Source organism: Geotrypetes seraphini, chromosome 13 (genome assembly GCF_902459505.1).
Source record: "Geotrypetes seraphini chromosome 13, aGeoSer1.1, whole genome shotgun sequence".
Lineage (NCBI taxonomy): Eukaryota > Metazoa > Chordata > Amphibia > Gymnophiona > Dermophiidae > Geotrypetes > Geotrypetes seraphini.
The window spans coordinates 4,862,623-4,881,776 of NC_047096.1; the positions used below are offsets into that span (position 1 = coordinate 4,862,623).

The 19,154-nt window shown below is 43.0% G+C and overlaps 1 protein-coding gene and 1 long non-coding RNA gene across 7 annotated transcripts in view; one reads left to right on the forward strand and one right to left on the reverse strand.

The window, feature by feature from the left end:
• Positions 1–19,154, reverse strand: part of PLXNA2 (plexin A2) — a 742,509-nt gene that overhangs the window by 113,246 nt on the left and 610,109 nt on the right. For all 6 annotated transcript variants that reach the window (XM_033917847.1, XM_033917849.1, XM_033917848.1 and 3 more), the window contains 2 exons: positions 12,709–12,805; positions 11,356–11,546 (listed from right to left, as the gene is read on the reverse strand). In XM_033917847.1, the coding sequence (XP_033773738.1) occupies positions 11,356–11,546; positions 12,709–12,805 (288 nt within the window). The remainder of the gene's footprint in view (positions 1–11,355; positions 11,547–12,708; positions 12,806–19,154) is intronic.
• LOC117347225 overlaps positions 1–19,154 on the forward strand; it is a 118,375-nt gene that overhangs the window by 79,955 nt on the left and 19,266 nt on the right. The window lies entirely within an intron of this gene.

Below are 19,154 nucleotides of genomic sequence, written 5' to 3' on the forward strand. Positions count from 1 at the left end.
GTACCTCCCCCAACATCCCCTGATATCCCGTACCTCACCCGACATCTCCGCCCTCCTCCCTCATCCCCAAAACCTACAGGGCCGCGTGCTGCAAATAACGGGGCTTCCTCCTCCCAATGCATCTTGGGATGTAGTGGGAGGGGCCGAAGGCCCCGATTGGATCAAAATCACCATTTTGGTGATATGCCCTGTCACAAGTGGGCATGGATCACCTTTCAGAACACCGATGTGGCTTTGCACACGTACAGTATAATGACTTCGGCGGGCCCTTAAGCTGTTAGAGAATTGATGCTAAATGTGCCCCTTTGTGATGCCAAGATAAGGCACCAATTTATAGAACTGTCATCTAAATCAAGTTCTATCTGTTGATGGTTACTTTGGTCATGAGAAACATACTCGAGACTTACAAATACCCACAGTATTAAAAAGAGAAGAGGTTAGCTCTGAGCCAGTTTCTGATACCAATAGACATATGTAAAGATTTGGTAAAATTAGAACTCTCATCTCATTGAAGAAATTTCTACATTGAGAACGACGAGGATGATGAAGCCAAAGACTGTGGAATCATCTCAGAAGGGATTCCATGCATCCTATACACACACATTTTTCTCTCATTGGGTAAAGAGTCTGGGATTTCTTTTATCAGGGGTAGCCCCTGGGGAGTGTGAAGGATACAAGGCCTTGTGCAGAGTCTCACTGTGGAACCTCATTTGAATAAGTCAGTAGGAGTTGAAAAAAGGGCCATGTGGAAAATACATACTCGAGGGTAGGGCTGGCCTGGGCATTCTCTCTGAGGTTGCAGGTCCCCAAAGGGTCAAAAGGTTCCAGAACAAAGGGAGTAGACCACTGGCACGACCATAGGGGGTGAGGGGTTAACAGTATCATCGGGTGGTAAGGTTCTCACGAATGACCAGCTGCTTACATCTGAATCCTTTGACACTGCACAAGTTAACTTTGAGATAAAGCAGCAAACCTTCCTGTGGATTGATTGGTATTTTTTTTTTTACTTTATCTATTTCACGTCCTTGCTTATGTCTTCAGAAACTTACAGCTTCTTGATTTTTCTCTTGTCTCTTTAAGGCACTTAACTGTGGTTGGAAAAATTATTGCTGGCAAACAAATCATTCCCTTAACCCCTACCCTTTGCCTTTTGGGGAGGGAGAAGGCCTTTGCTCCTTATCTTGTCTCTCTATCTGTTGGGAGGGGGGGGGGGAGATCAAGCAGGGCTGTAGTCAAGCCCCAGCAAAGGGTCTGTTCCTATTGCTTCCAAGAGTGGGCAACTCAACACACTAAGGGGAAGATTCTCAAATGTTTGAAGTAAAATATGATGGGCCACTATTGTGACCACAACTGTAATGATTTAAAAAAGGCGAGTCATTCTTTAAAAAAACGCACAGAGTCGTGGAAAGTCACTAAATTTGCATAAGCTGATCACTGGTGATAGCGATCGGCACATGCACAGAATAAATGCACAAATAAAAAAATAAAGACCCCCAAATCGAAGATCAGCAGGAGGGATGCCCACTCCCTCTTGCTGCCGTGAGAGAGATGATCACTCCCTCCCGCCACCAAGGAACCCCCCTGGAAGCGGGAGAGATGACCATTCCCACTCTCGGAGAGAGCAAGAACCAGAAGGCCTTGAGCATGCGCAGATGCTCAAGGCCCAGGCAAGAGGTCAACTTCATCATTTGGGCTTCGAGTGACACAGCCGGTTTGATCTCTTCCAGAATCGATTCGTTAGCTCTTCTGGCGATTCACGGCACGCCTAAAACCCTTCTCCAGCACCAAAGCTCAAATCAGTCAATCTTCTTTCTGTCTTGTTTCCGCAGTGTCCAGCTTTCGCATCCGTAACTGACCACTGAGAAAATGAGAGCGTGGACAAGTCTGATCTTCGTTTTTGGAGTGGTATTTCCTTGCCTTCGAATACTTTGTCGAGAGTCTTCATTGGAGAGCGACCAAGTGCTATTCTGCGTAACGAGGCCAGGAGACTGAAATCCTTTACAACTTCTATTCCATCGCCTTCAAGCTCAAAATCTTCATCATTTTCCGTGTTCACGATCTTCATCTTGTTTATGTTCAGTTCTTTTTAAATAATATGTTTATTATGAAGTGCAACAAAGCTAATACAGCCAGCAAACAAAGAACACAATACATAAAGGAACAGCATGAATGGACAACATAAGAGTATACAAAAACCCATGTTATGTTTTGAGATTACATAATGCAAAAATGACTCTAAAATCACCCTGTTGAAAACCTCTGCTCAGTGTGCAGCAGCAGCAAAGAAAGCAAACAGAATGTTAGGAATTATAAGGAAAGGAATGAAAACCAAAATTGAGATTATTATAACACCTTTGTATCACTCTATGGTACGACGGCACCTTGAATACTGTGTGCAATTCTGCTCACCACATCTCAAAGAAAAAAGACACGGCGGATTTACAAAAGGTACCGAGAAAGGCCATAAAAATGCTAAAAGGGATGAGACGAGTTCCCTATGAGGAAAGGCTAAAGTGTCTAGTGATCTTCAGTTTGGAGAAGAGATGGCTCAGGGGTGATATGATAGAGGTCTATAAAATACTGAGTGGAGTGGAAAGGCTAGATGGGAATCGTTTCTTCACACTTTTCAAAAATATTAGGACTAGGAGGCATGCGATGAAGCTACTGAGGAGTAGATTTAAAACAAACCGGAGAAAATATTTCTTCACTAATGCGTACTTAAACTTTGGAAGTCATTGCAAGAGGAAGTGGTAAAAGCAGTTAGTTCAGCAGGGTTTAAAACAATTTGGATAATTTCCTAAAAGAAAAGTCCATAAACTATTATTAAGTTGGACTTGGGAAAATCCACTATTTATTTCTGGGATAACCAGTATAAAATCTGTTTTACTTTTGGGGGGCTCTTGTAACCTGGCTTGGCTGACTTTATAGAATTATCCCCATAGTGGGGCAATGGGAGATAAAGTGACTTGCCCCAAGAAGAGTCAATGGTGGAACTGGGATTTGACGACCCCCTGCTCCAACTACCTGGCTAGGCCTTCTCTCTGCACCTTCAGGCTTTGCCACACACCTGCTGGCATTTTTTGTTGTTGTCTCGTACAAGTGCAGAATATCTCACGGAACCAAAGGCTAAAGATCACAATGATTACAGGCGAGAAATGAGAGGATATGACTGGGGAAAGGCTGGAGGTAGTGTTAAGATGCTCTTACTTACTGCCATTATGTACTTAATGCATTCGGTAGAGCCCCCTGTGGCAGCGGCAGACTAGATATGATTGTATTATTGACTTTCTCGTTTGAGACTATAATTACAGCTTTAAAGCATTTAACTTCACTGCTCTGTTGTTTTTTTTTTACAGTGCAGTTTTCATGTCTTCATCAGAAGGTGACATTATAGCTCACTGCAAGACACAAAGCCATTAGCAGCACAATTGTCCCCCTCCCCAGCGCAGGTCCTCCTCGCTCTCTCCCGCCCTCTAGCGTTACCTACTTCAGTCGGCTCCTCAGAATCTAATATTATCACTTCTTATTTCCTCTAAGCAGGGTCCTATAGTACCTTTCAGACATTTCTAGATTATTAATACATCCTGTGGCCTTAGTGCGGTTCATAGACAACCCCGCGAAAGACAAAGGCGCACGCCGACAACTGAGCGCAAGACGGAGGCGTGCGCCGAAGAAAATTACAGTTTTTAAGGGATCCGACAGGGGGTTTTGTTGGGGAGCCCCCCCAGTTTACTTAATAGAGATCGCGCCGGCGTTATGGGGGGTTTGGGGGTTGTAACCGTCCACATTTTACTGTAAACTTAACTTTTTTCCTAAAAACAATCGTAGGGATAAGCAGTGATTTTGCTCAGATCAATGTACTTTAATAAGATATTACGGACTTTTCCTCCAGGGATTTGTCCAAACCCTTTTCTAAAGCCAGTTACTTTAACTGCTTTTACCACATTCTCTCGCAATGAATGAAAAAGTATTTCCCCTTGATATATTAAATGCATAAGTCATTTCATTGGATGTCTCCTAGCCTTTCTGAAAAAGTAAACCATTGGTTTGTGTTTACCCGCTCTAATCCAATCAGAACTTCATAGACCCCTTTCATATCTCCCATCAGCCACCTCTTCTCCAAACTGAACAGCCTCAATCCACCTAGCCTTTACTTCTGTCCCCCTTCATCCATCATTTTGGTCAATTGCTCTTTTCTGTACTTTTCATTATTTCACTATATGTTGCATGAGGTGCGGCAACCAGAATTGAACAGAATACTTTAGATCAGGGCTGCCCAAGTCCGGTTCTCGAGATCTACTGGCAGGCCAGGTTTTCAGGATATCCACAATGAATATGCATGAGAGAGATTTGCCTGCACTGCCTTCTTGGTATGCAAATCTCTCTCATGCATGTTCATTGTGGATATCCTGAAAACCTGGCCTGCCAGTAGATCTCAAAGACCGGACTTGGGCAGCCCTGCTCTAGATGCAGTCAAACCGCGGAGAGAGACAGAGGTAATATGATATTTTTTGCTTTGTTCTCTGCTTCTGTCCTTATAACTCTTAAAATTTTAGGATTTTTGTTTGGCCACCTCTGTAGACTGAGTAGATTTCACCATGTTGTCCGCCATGACACCTACATCCTTTTCCTAGGTGGTGACTCTGAGGGTAATTATATAACAGTGTTCCTATATAGATGTCTATTCTATAAGGGAAAATGGCTGTCTCCTTTCTTTTATACGATACTAGTGTAATGAGGCTAGCGCCTGCATCAGGAGTCAATAATAATTGGACCTGATAGAACATAAGAGTTACCAAACTGGGACAGACTGAAGGTCCATCAAAATAGTGGCCAACCCAGGTCCCAAGTATCTAGCAAGTCAGAATCTATCTTCAGAATTTCAACCATCTTTGGGGGATTTGTTTTATGTAGACCTACAGTCCTTTTCATCATAATAAACTTTACATTTTATCAGGTCTTACTCCAAGATTCCATGATTCATTTTTATTGGTCAACCCCTACATCATTGTCTTTTGGCATTCCTTCCCGGAGAGGACCTTTCTCCTTTTTCTGTTTTTACCTATTTTATAGAATTACCCTTATAATGTGGAACTCATCATCGTGAATATAGCTTGCGTTATTCTTCCCATTGTGCATTACTTCGCACTAGGGATATGCAATCATTTGAAATAACGTGGCAAATGTCGGTTCATGAGGAACACAAAAAAAGCACAAAGGGCCTTCAAGTTCCGGGTAATCCTGCTTTAGTGATGGACCTGACACGGGCCGTGTTTCGGCGTCTCTGCCTGCCATCAGGGGTCAGGTGGTCTTGTAATTCAGTGTAAAAGATCAAAATACTCAACAAACAAAATTTTTGCCCAAACTGGTAAAAAAACAAAACACGCTCAGACTAACAGTTAATCTGGTGCCACAAAGAGCTGAGCTGTACACATAGATTCAGAAAATGTCGGTTCAGGTCATCGTCAAATGAAAACAAAGGAAAACCACAAAATTAATGTTTTTTCATGAGTCATGTTGTTAATTGGGCACACTCATTCAAAAGGGTGTGTACATTCTGCAATCAGAGTATACACTTTTTCCAAAAAGTGTGCACCCTTTCCTGATAGTTCTCATGCATGCACACAATCACTTTGCAGGAATATGCAACATAGAAACTTATAGAAACATAGAATATAACGGTAGAAAAGGGCCACCGGCCCAACAAGTCTGCCCACTCTAATGACCCTCCCCACTACATTTTTCCTTGAAGTGATCCCATATGCTTATCTCATTTTTTCTTAAAATCTAGCACGTTGCTGGCCTCAGTTACCTGCAGTGGAAGATCATTCCAACAATCAACCACCCTTTCGGTGAAGAAATACTTCCTAGTGTCGCTATGAAATTTCCCACCCCTGATTTTCAACGGATGCCCTCTTGCTGCCGTAGGTCCTTTAAGGAGAAAGATATCGTCTTCTACCTCAATACGGCCCATAACATATTTGAACGTCTCATAGTAGATGACGGCAGATAAAGACCCGAATGGTCTCAATCATGTCACCCCTCTCTCTGCGTTCCTCGAGTGAGTATAGCTGCAACTTACCCAGACGTTCCTCATACGGGAGATCCTTGAGTCCTGAGACCATCCTGGTGACCATTCACTGAACCGACTCAACTCTCAGCACATCCTTTTGATAATGTGGCCTCCAAAATTGAACACAATATTCCAGATGAGGTCTCACCACGGACCTGTACAATGGCATTACAACTTCGGGCTTCCAGCTGACGAAACTTCTTCGGATACAACCCAGCATTTGGCTAGCTTTGGATGAAGCTTTCTCCACTTGATTGGCCGTCTTCATATCTTCACTAATGATCACTCCTAAGTTCTGCTGCAGTTCTTGCTAAGGTCTCACCATTTAGGGTGTAAGTTCTGCATGGATTTCTGCTGCCAAGGTACATGACCTTACACTTTTTGGCATTAAAACCTAGTTGCCAAGTTGTGGACCACTGTTCCAGTAAAAGTAGGTCCTGCGCCATACTGTCGGGCACTGTGCTTTTGCCCACTATGTTGCATAGTTTAGCGTCATCAGCAAATAGTGTAATTTTACCTCGAAGCCCCTGAACCAGGTCCCTTATAAAGATATTAAATAGGATCTGACCCAAGACCGAGCCCTGCGGCACTCCACTGATCACCTCCGACGTTTCGGAGAGGGTACCGTTCACCACCACCCTCTGAGCCACTCTTTAACCCATGCAGTCAATGTTTCTCCTAATCACTTAAGAAAATTGCTCCCATAATGAAATTATATGATATGAAAAATCTCAAGCTGCACACCCTAATTTGCACTGGAGCATATTCAATTTCCTCCGCAGTTTGGATGTCCAGTCTTCCAGCCTCCAAAGGTCCTCTTTCAATTTGTGCAATCTGCATGTAGTTTAACATCTTTAAAGAATTCTCTGTCATCTGCAAATCTGATCATTTCATTCATTAAAAGTATTGGTCTCAGTACAGATCCATGTGGTAATTCCATTAGTTATCTTACTCCACTGAGGGAATTAGCCAATGTCCTCACTCCCTAATCTCCCCTCACATGATCCCTTTTCTAGGGAGCTTTCACTACTTGAAAGCTCACACTCTCACCCCTCTCCTTGCTTTCTAGAGAGGGTCACCTGTATTTTAGTCACGTTTCCCTTTGGACTTCAGGGTCTTTAAAGTTTATTTAACTCACATCCAGCCCATCGATCTCAGCTTCAATGAAACAACTTTGCATTAGGTTTGACTTCCTTCGCCCCCAACAAACCAGGCCCGATGCTGAAAGGTGATTATTGATTTATTGTATGGACTCCAGTTCTCTGTTCATTTAATTAAGAGCTACTTGTCCCCAGAAAACTCTACTTAAATGAATTCAGTTTAAACTCTAAAGGCAAGTGAATGTCACAATAAAAGAGCCCTTTAGTTGTTCAGGAAACTTATCCCCAAATCATATCATTAGTGATGTAAATTTGGGACTAGTCAGCTTCAATGACACACACTTAACCACTCCTCTCTCCAGCATGTTTCCCAGGTCACTGCTTTAGCAAGATTTAATTTTCCCTCATCCTCTTACCGGTTCTTTTCATCTGGGAATGGTACAGAGACAGCAGACAGGACCTGGGACACCTGAGAACACAGGGCCATGGACTCAACTGACAAGAAAACAAGAGATTAGACTGAGCTATCCATGGTGGATCCAGCAGACCCACAGGAATATTTGCCTCTAACTGGAGGAAAAGTGAAAGAAGAATAGTGAAAGTTGGATGGGTTTGAGGAGGTGGGGCAGGAACCAGTGGTCTGAGGAAATGTGTGATAAAAACTTTCAAATCCTAACTCTTCTCACCTGTGAAGATGGGATACTGGGCTATATGGCCCATTGGTCTGACCTAGTAAGGCTATTCTTACGTTCTTAGATGTGTATTTTTCTTTATACCTATGCCAAGTAACTTAGTCTAAAAAAATGACAAAATTCCAATACAATTACTTTCTCAGGGCATTCTGGGAACTGTAGTCTCGTAATGGCAGGAGGACATGCAGAACTGGATTGACGACTGGGTCTTGATAACCTCCCCCCATAAGTACCAGTTTCAAAACAAAGTGCTTCTTCCCTTTCCTTAAGAATCCAAAGGGCATATTTTAACATTTAAACACCGAGGACCTGCTGCATATTCATGAACAGGAAAGATCAGATTCAGACAGATTCGAAGAAACTCATTAATTCCCACTTTTAGATACTGACCTTAGAGTATGTATATGAGGTTTTAGATTTGTTTTTCAGCTAGTGAAATCAGCTTTAGGCCACTTCAGCTGTAACCCGTGGGACCTGCAGCACAGAAAATTTCTCTGGGTTCCCCAGAGACTTTAGTGAACGTAGCATAAGCCACGTAGAAGGCATTTCTGTAACAGAAACTTGCCATAGACATTTCTTGTACAGCCCTGACCCCCTATGCTGTATAATGCAGAAAATCAATCCACAGCTAATAACCTCCCAGGCTTAATTACCATTTGTTCAGGGCAGCATGTGTCAGCCTGGATGAGTACTGAACAAACAATCGTAGTAACTCATTTGTTCACTAAAATTGTCACAAACTTATTTCAGAGAACTTGGAGGACCCTTAATAATCGTACGGTAAAACAGTGAAAACGGAGCAGCGCAAAGAGACTGGTCAGTGCCAGCATGACATATGGTCTGATAGCCTCTGCTTTTACCCTTCACAGCATCCACCAGTTAACCCATTACCTTCACTTGAGTCTCAGTTATTCTTACTTAGAGGCCAACTGAATTTTTGGGTTTCGTATTTGGTCTTTTTTTTGGTTTCAACCAAAAATGCCAGCGATTAGTCAAGTCTCATCTTCAGCAGGGCTCCCCTCTGCACAATCAACATGATCACTTTTAAAGCTCCGACAGCACATTCCAAGAAAACCTCTTCCCATCTTTACTTCAAAGTTAAATTCAGCAGCCATGATTTTCAAGCAAACCATTTCTGCAAACACACAACGTGTAATCAAACTCTGGAATTCGTTGCCAGAGAATGTAGTGAAATCAGTTAGCTTAGCAGGGTTTATAAAAGGTTTGGATCATTTCCTAAAAGAGAAGTCCATAGACCATTATTGAGATGGCTTGGGGAAATCCACTCCTTATTCCTAGGATAAGCAGCATAAAATCTGTTTTACTACTTGGGATCTAGCTAGGTATTTGGGACCAAGGTTGGCTGCAATTGGAAACAGGACACTGGGCTTGATTGACCTTCGGTCTGTCCCAGTATGGCAATTCTTATGTGAGCCAAGAATAGGACAATCAAGCCATTGGGATATCACTGAGGAGGTTGGCTCTCAGGCATTGGTGGAATGAGCTCTGGAATGTTGCTACTCTTTGGGTTTCTGGCAGGTATTTGGGACCTGAGTTGGCCACTGTTGGAAACAGAATACTGGGCTTGATGGACCTTCGGTCTGTCCCAGTAGGGCAAGTCTTATGTTATGTTACAGGGATCTCAAAGTCCCTCCTCGAGGGCCGCAATCCAGTCGGGTTTTCAGGATTTCCCCAATGAATATGCATGAGATCTATGTGCATGCACTGCTTTCAATGCATATTCATTGGTGAAATCCTGGAAACTCAACTGGATTGCGGACCTCAAGGAGGGACTTTGAGATCCCTGTGTTAAACCTACCTCCTCATACAAATACCCAGAATGTTTACAAAGTTTGCTTTAGATATAGGAACTATCTTGTTATATGAGAACCCAAATAAAATCAGTTTATCAATGGTAAGGTTAGTAGCAGGGCCAACATTTATTTATTTGCATTATCCGTCTTTCTAGGCGGGTGACAATGAACCAAATAAGACAACACTAGACAATATAGTCCTATACGCCAACTGTATCATCTGAAATTCATTCTTCAATCAAATGCTCAGTCATCTAATTAATTCTTACTGTTCGAAATCAATGTATAGATGGTTAATCTATACATTGATCTATCTATACAATAGAAAATCGAATCTACAATTTATGAGTTGCTCTATGCGTAACTGGGTTCAAGGCAACATACACTTCAAGAGATATACAATGCGTACGGTAATTATAAGAAGACAGTAGGATTCTAATCAATGCACTTAAGTATGCCAAAAAATGCTTTCACCATTTGTGAAAACCAGAGAGCAACTGATTTCCCCACCAAAATTCAAACTGGTGACCAACAGACTTTCCTGTCTCATTTACCTCGCCCCAACCAATCAGGTTTGAGGTTCGACCTCACAGCAGACCCTGAGGAAAGCCACCGTATGATGGCTGAAATTGCTGTGAAAAGGGTAGACTCACAAAATGACGAAAGATGCAGCTATTCGTAGATGCCTCGTTTTTAGTTACTTCAGCTAAAATTGATGAATTATCGATGACCTCTACTATCTACATTATGGTATTTTCATTTATTATATGTGTATTTCATTATGTATTTGCTTTTATTTTGTCTTCATTTTAACATTATGTATGCAAATTATGCAAACTCTTTAGTTTTAAACGGTATATATAAATTTTTAAAATAAATAAATAAATACCTGACAAGACGCAGCGAGACCCAGAAAGCTGCAACAAGCAGTAGAAGTTGTACTTAACTTCTTTAATAAGTAGAGCTTTGGCTTGAATGGCGACTTTTTTTTTGGCACACATATGGCTTTAAATAGACATGTGCAATAATTGAAATATCAAATTGACTACTACTTATTCAACTTCATTGTCGTTTCTATTGAAGTACGATCTATGAGCACGATTAATATTTATTTTCTTGACCCCTAGGTGATTTTGATTTAAGGCCGCCCATAGGAGGGGCCTTAGGCGCCTGGGCCAATCAGGCCCTAGGCTCCTGTGGGTTGGGGAGGGACAGGCCCACCTCATTTGGATGGAGGCGGGCCTGCCGGCAAGACGGTGCGTGGACTCATCCATCCGTCCAACTTACTAGGTGAGCTGGGGGGGAGAAATGTTTCGGGAAGGGGGTTTCATTGGGGAGGAGTCTGGGGTGGGGGGGTTTCATTGGGGGGGTTCAGGGAGGGGGGTCGTTGGGGGGGTCCGGCAGGTGCTGGCGATATTCGTTATCCAATTTATTTGCGCACGCACCTCAGAAGTGCATCTAAAGTTGGGTGGGCACCATATACAGAGTCTGGGCAGGTCCCACATTTATAGGCATGTGGTACGATGCTACATGGTGCAAGTTGACATGCCTAAACGTAGGCGCATAAATGCCATCTTACACACGTATTTGGTAATGGAATCTGGGCACCAGATGCCTAGTTTTTGCCGCTCTCTATAGAGTTGCTCAGGCTCCCTCTTGTGATCATTTGGCCTCACCTCTGTGATGCGTGGATTGGCGCACTTCACATTTTCGCTGGACCAGTCCAGCCACTGGTTCTGCGGTGAGTTGCAGTGTTGGTGGAGAGTACATCGCCCTTCTCCTCTGCACCACCCACACTCAAACTTCTGGTCAGCCTTCAGACACTGGCCACAGCTCTCCCGCTGGGCTGCGCACTTGTACAGGTGGACTGTGGGATGAAAGGAAAAGTGAGAGGGACAGCGAGGGCCCAGAGAAAATCCTGACAGAACGCCCAAAGGCTCTGCTCGTTTTCTTTCAATGTGTAGATCATTTCTGTGCAACATTAAGCAACGATTCAAACGCTAGCAATATTCTACAAATAGAGCATTAAAGAGTTAAACGGTTTTCTGCTGTCCTCATTCTTCCATATCGGCACATTGAATAATATGTAAAAATCATACGTCTACTTTCATTTTAGAAAATGAGAATAAAACAGTTGCTGCTGAGGATAAAAATTTAGATTTAGAATCAGAAAATAATATTAAATATTGAACTAAGGTCAGTACTGGGCAGACTTGCACGGTCTGTGTATGGCCGTTTGGTGGAGGATGGGCAGGGGAGGGCTTCAATGGCTGGGAGGGTGTAGATGGGCTGGAGTTAGCTTTGACAGAGATTTCGGTAGTTGGAACCCAAGCACAGTACCGGGTAAAGCTTTGGATTCTTGCCCAGAAATAGCTAAGAAGAAAAATTAAAAAAAAAAAAAATTTAAATTGAATCAGGTTGGGCAGACTGGATGGACCATTAATTTCTTTATCTGCCGTCATCTACTATGTTACTATGTTTTCATGTTCATTTGAACCAGTGTCCACATTTGCTGATCACAAACCAGGTGCATTTCCACCGAGGGATCCTGAATGACAACCAGACAACTAGACAACCAGATCTCCAACCTTATGATGACCACCCCAGACTATAGGACGTTCAGAAAAGAAATAAAAACCATACTTTTCAAGAAATTCCTGAAGCAGCAATAACATCACGACCTCTCAGTAACTCTAAAACTGACATTTGATCTACCCATTACCGCACTAATAATAACAAAAGAACCTCCACTATGACCACCTATTAACTCTCTTACAAACCACCTCACCCTCAACAACCCGTTAAATGTTTATAAGATCTACAACTTACCTCTCTAGCTAATCATTGTAACTCTGCTTTTTTTAAAGTAACCTTTTGTAATCCGCCTTGAACCGCAAGGTAATGGCGGAATAGAAATCCCTAATGTAATGTAATGTAATGACTCCCATCTTCACCTTAGCTAATCAACGTTTGGTCTAGTCTAGGGGGCTGGGACGGGTGAGATGAGGCAAGAAGGAATCAGACACTACCTTTAATGCCCTCTGGATTGTCGATGATGAAATTTCCATTCCAGACGACAGCGAATTCCACAGGCAGATTGTTGATGTCCATCCCGTCATAGAGGTACTAAGGAGAGAAGCGAGGAGACAGCTTTGAACATCACTACTACTACTAATTATTTCTATAGCGCTACCAGACACACGCAGCGCTGCACAGAGTCGCAAAGAATAAGAAAACAGTCCCTGCTTGAAAGAGCTTACCATCTAAACAGACAAGACAGACAAACAGGATGTCATAAAGTTAAGGGGAACAGTTAATCAGCTGGCTGGGTTGGAGGGCAGAGGAGTAGGTTAAGATTGAAGGCTATATCTAAAAGGTGGGTTTTCAGTCTGCTTTTAAACAAGGGAAGGGGCTTGATGGACAAACTCAGGTAATTTATTCCAGGCATAGGGGGGCAGTTAGATGAAAGGAACGAAGTCTGGAATTGGCAGTGGAGGAAAAGGTTGATCTGAGGAACAGAGTTCTCTGGGAGGTGTATAAGGAGAGAGAAGCGAGGAGAGAGAGATTGAGGGGCAGCAGAACGAACACACTTGTAGGTCAGCAATAAGATCTTGAACTGTATGCAATGGCAGATAGGGAGTCAATGAAGAGGGGAGGGGGTGACATGAGCGTAGCGAGGCTGGTAGAAGATGAGTCGTGCGGCAGAGTTTTGCACAGATTGCAAGGGGGAGAGGCGACACTGAGGGATACCAGTTAGGAGTAGATTGCAGTAATCAAAACCCTGCTTTTTAAAAAATTCATCCAAAAACCTTAAACCACTTCACATACCTTCAGCTAAGTTCACCTACCTCCAGATAATTCACCTACCTCGACTGAACTCATCTACCACCAGACAATCCTCCCCCAATTATCACACCTAATCACCCTTCAAGTAAACAGACCATAAAAAGATTGTAATCTTGCCTACTCTAACTGTATTCCATTTGCTAATATCACACTGCTAGGCACTGTCAGTTTTCTATCCAACCCATAAGATCCCCAAGAAAAAAAAAAAAAAAAAAAAAAATTGTATCCTCACTGGAAAATGTCCAGTAAAATCCTCTGTAATGTGATCATCACTGGAAATGTCCAGTCAAATCTTTTGTAATCCGCCTTGAACTGCAAGGTATAGGCGGAATAGAAATCCGTAATGTAATGTAATGTAATGTAATCTAAGCACTCAAATTTACAGGGTGTCTATCACACAGAAGAGGCAGGTGGGCACCTTATAGATTAACCACTGTATTGAGGCTTGAGCTTTCAGAAGCATCTGACAAAGTGGTCCCTGGGTCTCGACAGATCTGACCTCAACAGACTGCTTAGTCTATAACAGTGGTTTCCTGGGGAACCCCAGCCAGTTTGACAGGATATCCATGATGAATATTCATGAGGTTGATTTGCATGCACTGCTTCCACTGCATACAAGTTTCTCTCCTGCAGATTCAGTCCGGATAATCAGAAAACCTGACTGGCTGGGAACTACTGGTCTATAAGGTGCCACTTGTGCCACCAGTCTAACACGGCAACCTCTTTTAAAGTTTTTACATAAGCTTTCAGTAATTTCCTGTGACTGCCAGCTGAAGTCCATATTGCGTGTTCTCTGAACCCATTCTCTGACCTTTATGATCAGAGATATTGTATTAGAATCTATTTTTATAATGCAGAACCCATTGCTTGGATATCAGACCACGTCTCACCGCTTTTGTCCAAGCTCTACTGGCTTCCAATAATCTCCAGAGTCCACTTCAAATGTGCCTGCCTCACTTTCAAGATCCTACACGGCATCCTCCCTCCCTTCATTCCTCTTTCTTGGAACTCCTCTAACCCCAATTCCACCAGATCCACCCCAAAACTGAAACTTTCCTTTCCCTCTCTAAAAGGTGTTTCTCTTGTAGGAAAACTAGGTTCTTCCCTCCCTTTCAGAATCACTGAGCTCTGGAACAACCTTACCTCCCCTCTTAGGAATCTGAGCTCCCTCCAACTCTTCTGTAAACATCTGAAAACCTGGTTATTCTCGAAAACGTAACTCCTCCTCCCTCTCTGGTCATTCTAGCCCTCTAAATTTTCTCCTCATTTTGCCTCTTCCCTCCACTGGAGTTCCTTTCTACCCTAACTCTTGTTAACCGTGTCGAGCTTTACGAATGTAGAGATGATGCGGTATACAAACCTAAGGTTTAGATTAGATTTAATGTTTAGCAATCCATCATATATTCGTTATTTTCCTGTTTGTCACATATTTCTCTGGCCTCGGTCTCCAAGCTAGGAACCAAAATCTAGCAAGCTGCCCTGCCTACCATATGACAGCAGCTGATGGTGACAACCGAGTCTCTTTATCTCTCTAGCGTAAATTAGCTTGCATGAACCCATCTGTCAGATGCCTTCACATTTGTATGTCTCTCCCCCAGCCGACCTCCCCCCTGAAGTCAGACACAGGGAATTGCGGATAAAAATTCATATTCAGGTCAGCATCGTAGCGCAACGTCAGCCCAGGCATCCTGTTCCAGTTGTGCATGAGGAGTTAACACCGGATAATTTCATGAAAGCTCTTCTTCGGCTTCAAGCGCCTACAGCAAAAAGGAGCATTTTACCCTCAGCAGGCTTTAATCCACGAGATAACAGCAGCAACCCAAACTATTGGACCAAATTGTAAATCTTTGGCATTTTTGGCAATTTTGCACTGTAGTTTGTATTCTGAATCTCTCTGATCTGGATGAAGACATCTAGGAATGGGGGGGTTCTACAATGCTAAACCCGATCTGAATGAGGACATCTAATGGGAAAGTGTTATAGAACTGGCAGCACACGACTAACATACATGAACTAGAAGTCTGAGGACTTTGTCAGCGTATCCTGCAAACATTCAACACGATTGTGATATGCAAACTATACTGGCTCAGCCCCGATATACCTGTCACGCCACTTCGTCTTCCCAGGCTCTAACCGTACACGCAATGCCCACCTGTTTGCCTACCCCTCCCCAAAAGGATGCATCTACAAAAGATTCTTCGACAAAACCCTCTCTTTCCAAGCTGGCAAATGGAATGACTGCTTGACCACCCTCATCTCTCTTGCCCCAACTTATCTATCCTTCAGGAAATCCCTCAAATCATACCTCTTTGTTAAATTCCTCTAACTCCCGCCCTCCCAACCAAACTACTAATCTCAACCTCGCCTCCCTCCCTACCCTTCCTCCCCCTCTTCCCCGGTTATTTTTCCTTTCCCCTTTCTGCACCCCCCTTGCAACAGTTATTGGATCATTTTGTAATTGCCAGTGGTTTATACCATACACTTGATAACTAATTCTCTGTACCTTCATTGCATATGTACAGTTCTCATCTCCTGTAAACTACTCTGAACTGTTTTCTGATATTCTGTAACTTCGCTGTATATGTACAGTCTCTACCCCTGTAAACCGCTCTGAACTGTTTTGTGGTATTGCGGTATACAAAAATAAAGTTATTATTATTATTATTACTGGAGCCGATTCCAAAATGAAATGCATAACAGATGCGATTAATCAATCAAATTGTTTCTTGTAGATTGGGCTGGTCAGTGTAATCCAAAGAATGAAATCTTCCTCGTAGATTTCCACTGTTCAGTGCTGCTGATTGTATTGTTATGGGGTTGTTGTCTTACAGTCTGAGGGCAGGATACACAATGCTCCGACACATCGTAAAAAAATATTGTGTTGAAAGCAATATTCTTTTACAGGGCTATGGAAGAACAAATAGCATGCAAACCATATGCATACTATTTGTGTGGGGTGGCTCCACAAAAAGGGATGCAGGTCAGAGACTGCAAATTACAGACTGGTAAGTCTCACATCAATAATGTGTAAACTTATGGAAACGTTGATTAAACACAAATTAGATACGATTCTGAACGACGAGAGGCTGAAGGATCTCCACCAGCATGGATTTACAAAAGGAAGGTCCTGCCAATCCAATCTGATCAGCTTCTTTGAATGGGTAACGAAAAAGTTAGATAAGGGAGAGTCCCTGCATATCGCGTATTTGGACTTCAGTAAGGCTTTTGATAGTGTCCCACACTGCAGGTTAATGAATAAGATGAGTTCGATGGGATTAGGAGAAACATTGACTGCATGGGTTAAAGACTGGCTCAGTAGTAGACTTCAAAGGGTGGTGGTAAATGGTACTCTGTCCGAAACGTCAGGAGTGATCAGTGGAGTGCCGCAGGGCTCGGTCTTGGGTCCAATCCTATTTAATATCTTTGTACGGGACCTGCCTAAGGGACTTCGAGGTAAAATTGCATTATTTGCCGATGACGCTAAACTGTGCAACGTAGTGGGCAGAGAAACTGTGCCCGACACTATGACGCAGGACCTACTTTTATTGGAACAATGGTCCACTACTTGGCAGCTGAGTTTTAATGCCAAAAAGTGTAAGGTTATGCACCTTGGTAGTGGAAACCCCTGCAGAATTTACACCCTGAATGGTGAGACCTTAACAAGAACTATTGCAGAACGGGACCTGGGAGTAATCATTAGTGAAGATATGAAGATTGCCAATCAAGTGGAGAAAGCTTCATCTAAGGCTAGACAACTGCTAGATTGCATCCGCAGAGGTTTTGTCAGCCGATAGCCCGAAGTTGTAATGCTGCTGTTCAGGTCCATGGTGAGACCTCATATGGAATATTGTGTTCAATTTTGGAGGCCACATTATCACAAGGATGTGCTGAGAATGGAGTCGGTTCAGCAAATGTCCACTAGGATGTTCTCAGGACTCAAGGATCTCCCATATGAAGACCGTCTAGGTAAGTTGCAGCTATACTCTCTCAAGGAATGCAGAGAGAGGGGAGATATGATAGAGACGTTCAAATATGTTATTGACTGTATTGAGGTGGAAGAAGCCATCTTTTTCCTTACAGGACCTACAATAACAAGAAGGCATCCATTAAAAATCAAGGGTGGGAGATTTCATTGTGACATTAGGAAGTATTTCTTCACCGAAAGGATGGTTGGTCATTGGAATGATCCTCCACTTCAGGTAGTTGAAGCCAGCAACGTGCTCAATTTTAAGAAAAGATGGGATAAACATGTGGGATCACTTCAAGGGAGTGCTTAGGGGGGAGGGTTCTTCGAGTAACTGTTTTTTTTACATCATTTATAAACCTTTAGCCTATTATATAATAGTTAAGAAAAATTTTCAATTTAACTTTTACTTTATAACTTTTATCCCTTTTTTTTTTTAAATATATATTATTACTTAATGTATAAATTGTTAATTTTTATAATATTTTATGTTATTTACTATGTTAGTAAATTTTAGTATAAATTGTTAATTTTATAATATTTCATGTTACCTACTACTTTAGTATTATGTTTATTCATACACTGTACTTCGCTTAGATATAATTTTAATTAAGCGATTAATCAAATATAAATAAAACTTGAAACTTGAAACTTGAGTGGGCAGACATGTTGGGCCGAAGGCCCTTTTTTCTGCCATCATATTCTATGTTTCTATGTGGGGCTGTGACGAACAGAGGCTGCAAGCAGGAGGAGCAGCTGTACCTAGCGATTGCTCTTCTGAGCAGGTACCAGGCACAGCTCCTTCTCCTGCTTGTAGCCACTGTCCTCCTCCTTTGTCCAGCTGATGGCGGCTCCAGAGAAAGTCAGCAGAGGGGAGTGCAGCAGCTGATTCAGGGATTCCCCTGCTGGCTCCAGAGCCCCAGCTGATCAGGGCTTCTCCTGCCAGCTACTCTCAATCAACTGACTGGAGCTTCCCCTGCTGGTTCGGAAGCAGCGATCAGCTGATCGGGGCTGGAGCTCTGGAGATGGCAGGGGAATCCCTGAATCAGCTAAGCCGGCAGCCACCGCCCGCTCTCCCCCACTGCCAGCTCTCAGATGATCGTGGCTCCGGAGGGGAAGAACGGTGGGTGAAGTCTTTTTCGGTTTGGGGGAGGATGCAGCTGTCTTGGGAGTGCACAACACAGAACAGCAGCTGCTGGCCAATTTGGATTGTAGAAGGGGGTGGCGTTCTCTTTAGTGCATCACAAGGAGAGCTCACTGGGCTCCTTGTAATGCATTTGCATACGGTTCTTGGTGGCTGCTACGAGGATCGGTAAAGAGGAGAGCTGCCATACCGGTAAGATTGCTTTAACGAGTGTTACTGGCATGGAAAGCTTTGGAGCATCGGGGCATGAAGTAAAGAGCTATTGAAAACAGTATTCTGAGTTTTAAAACAAGTTTGCAGAAAATGTCAAGAGTTCCATCGTTGTAGAACTCGGTCCCAGATTGTATTCGTTTGATCACTGACTGGTTTGAAAGCCCCACTTTTTTCGACCGGGTATTTTTTTGGTTCATAGTCAGTCGTGCGCCGACAATGGAGGGCAGACAATTCAGCTCAAGACACCAGCGCGCCGCGGGAAAACTTAGTTTTAAAGAGCTCCGAAGTGGGGTGTGAGTGGGGAACCC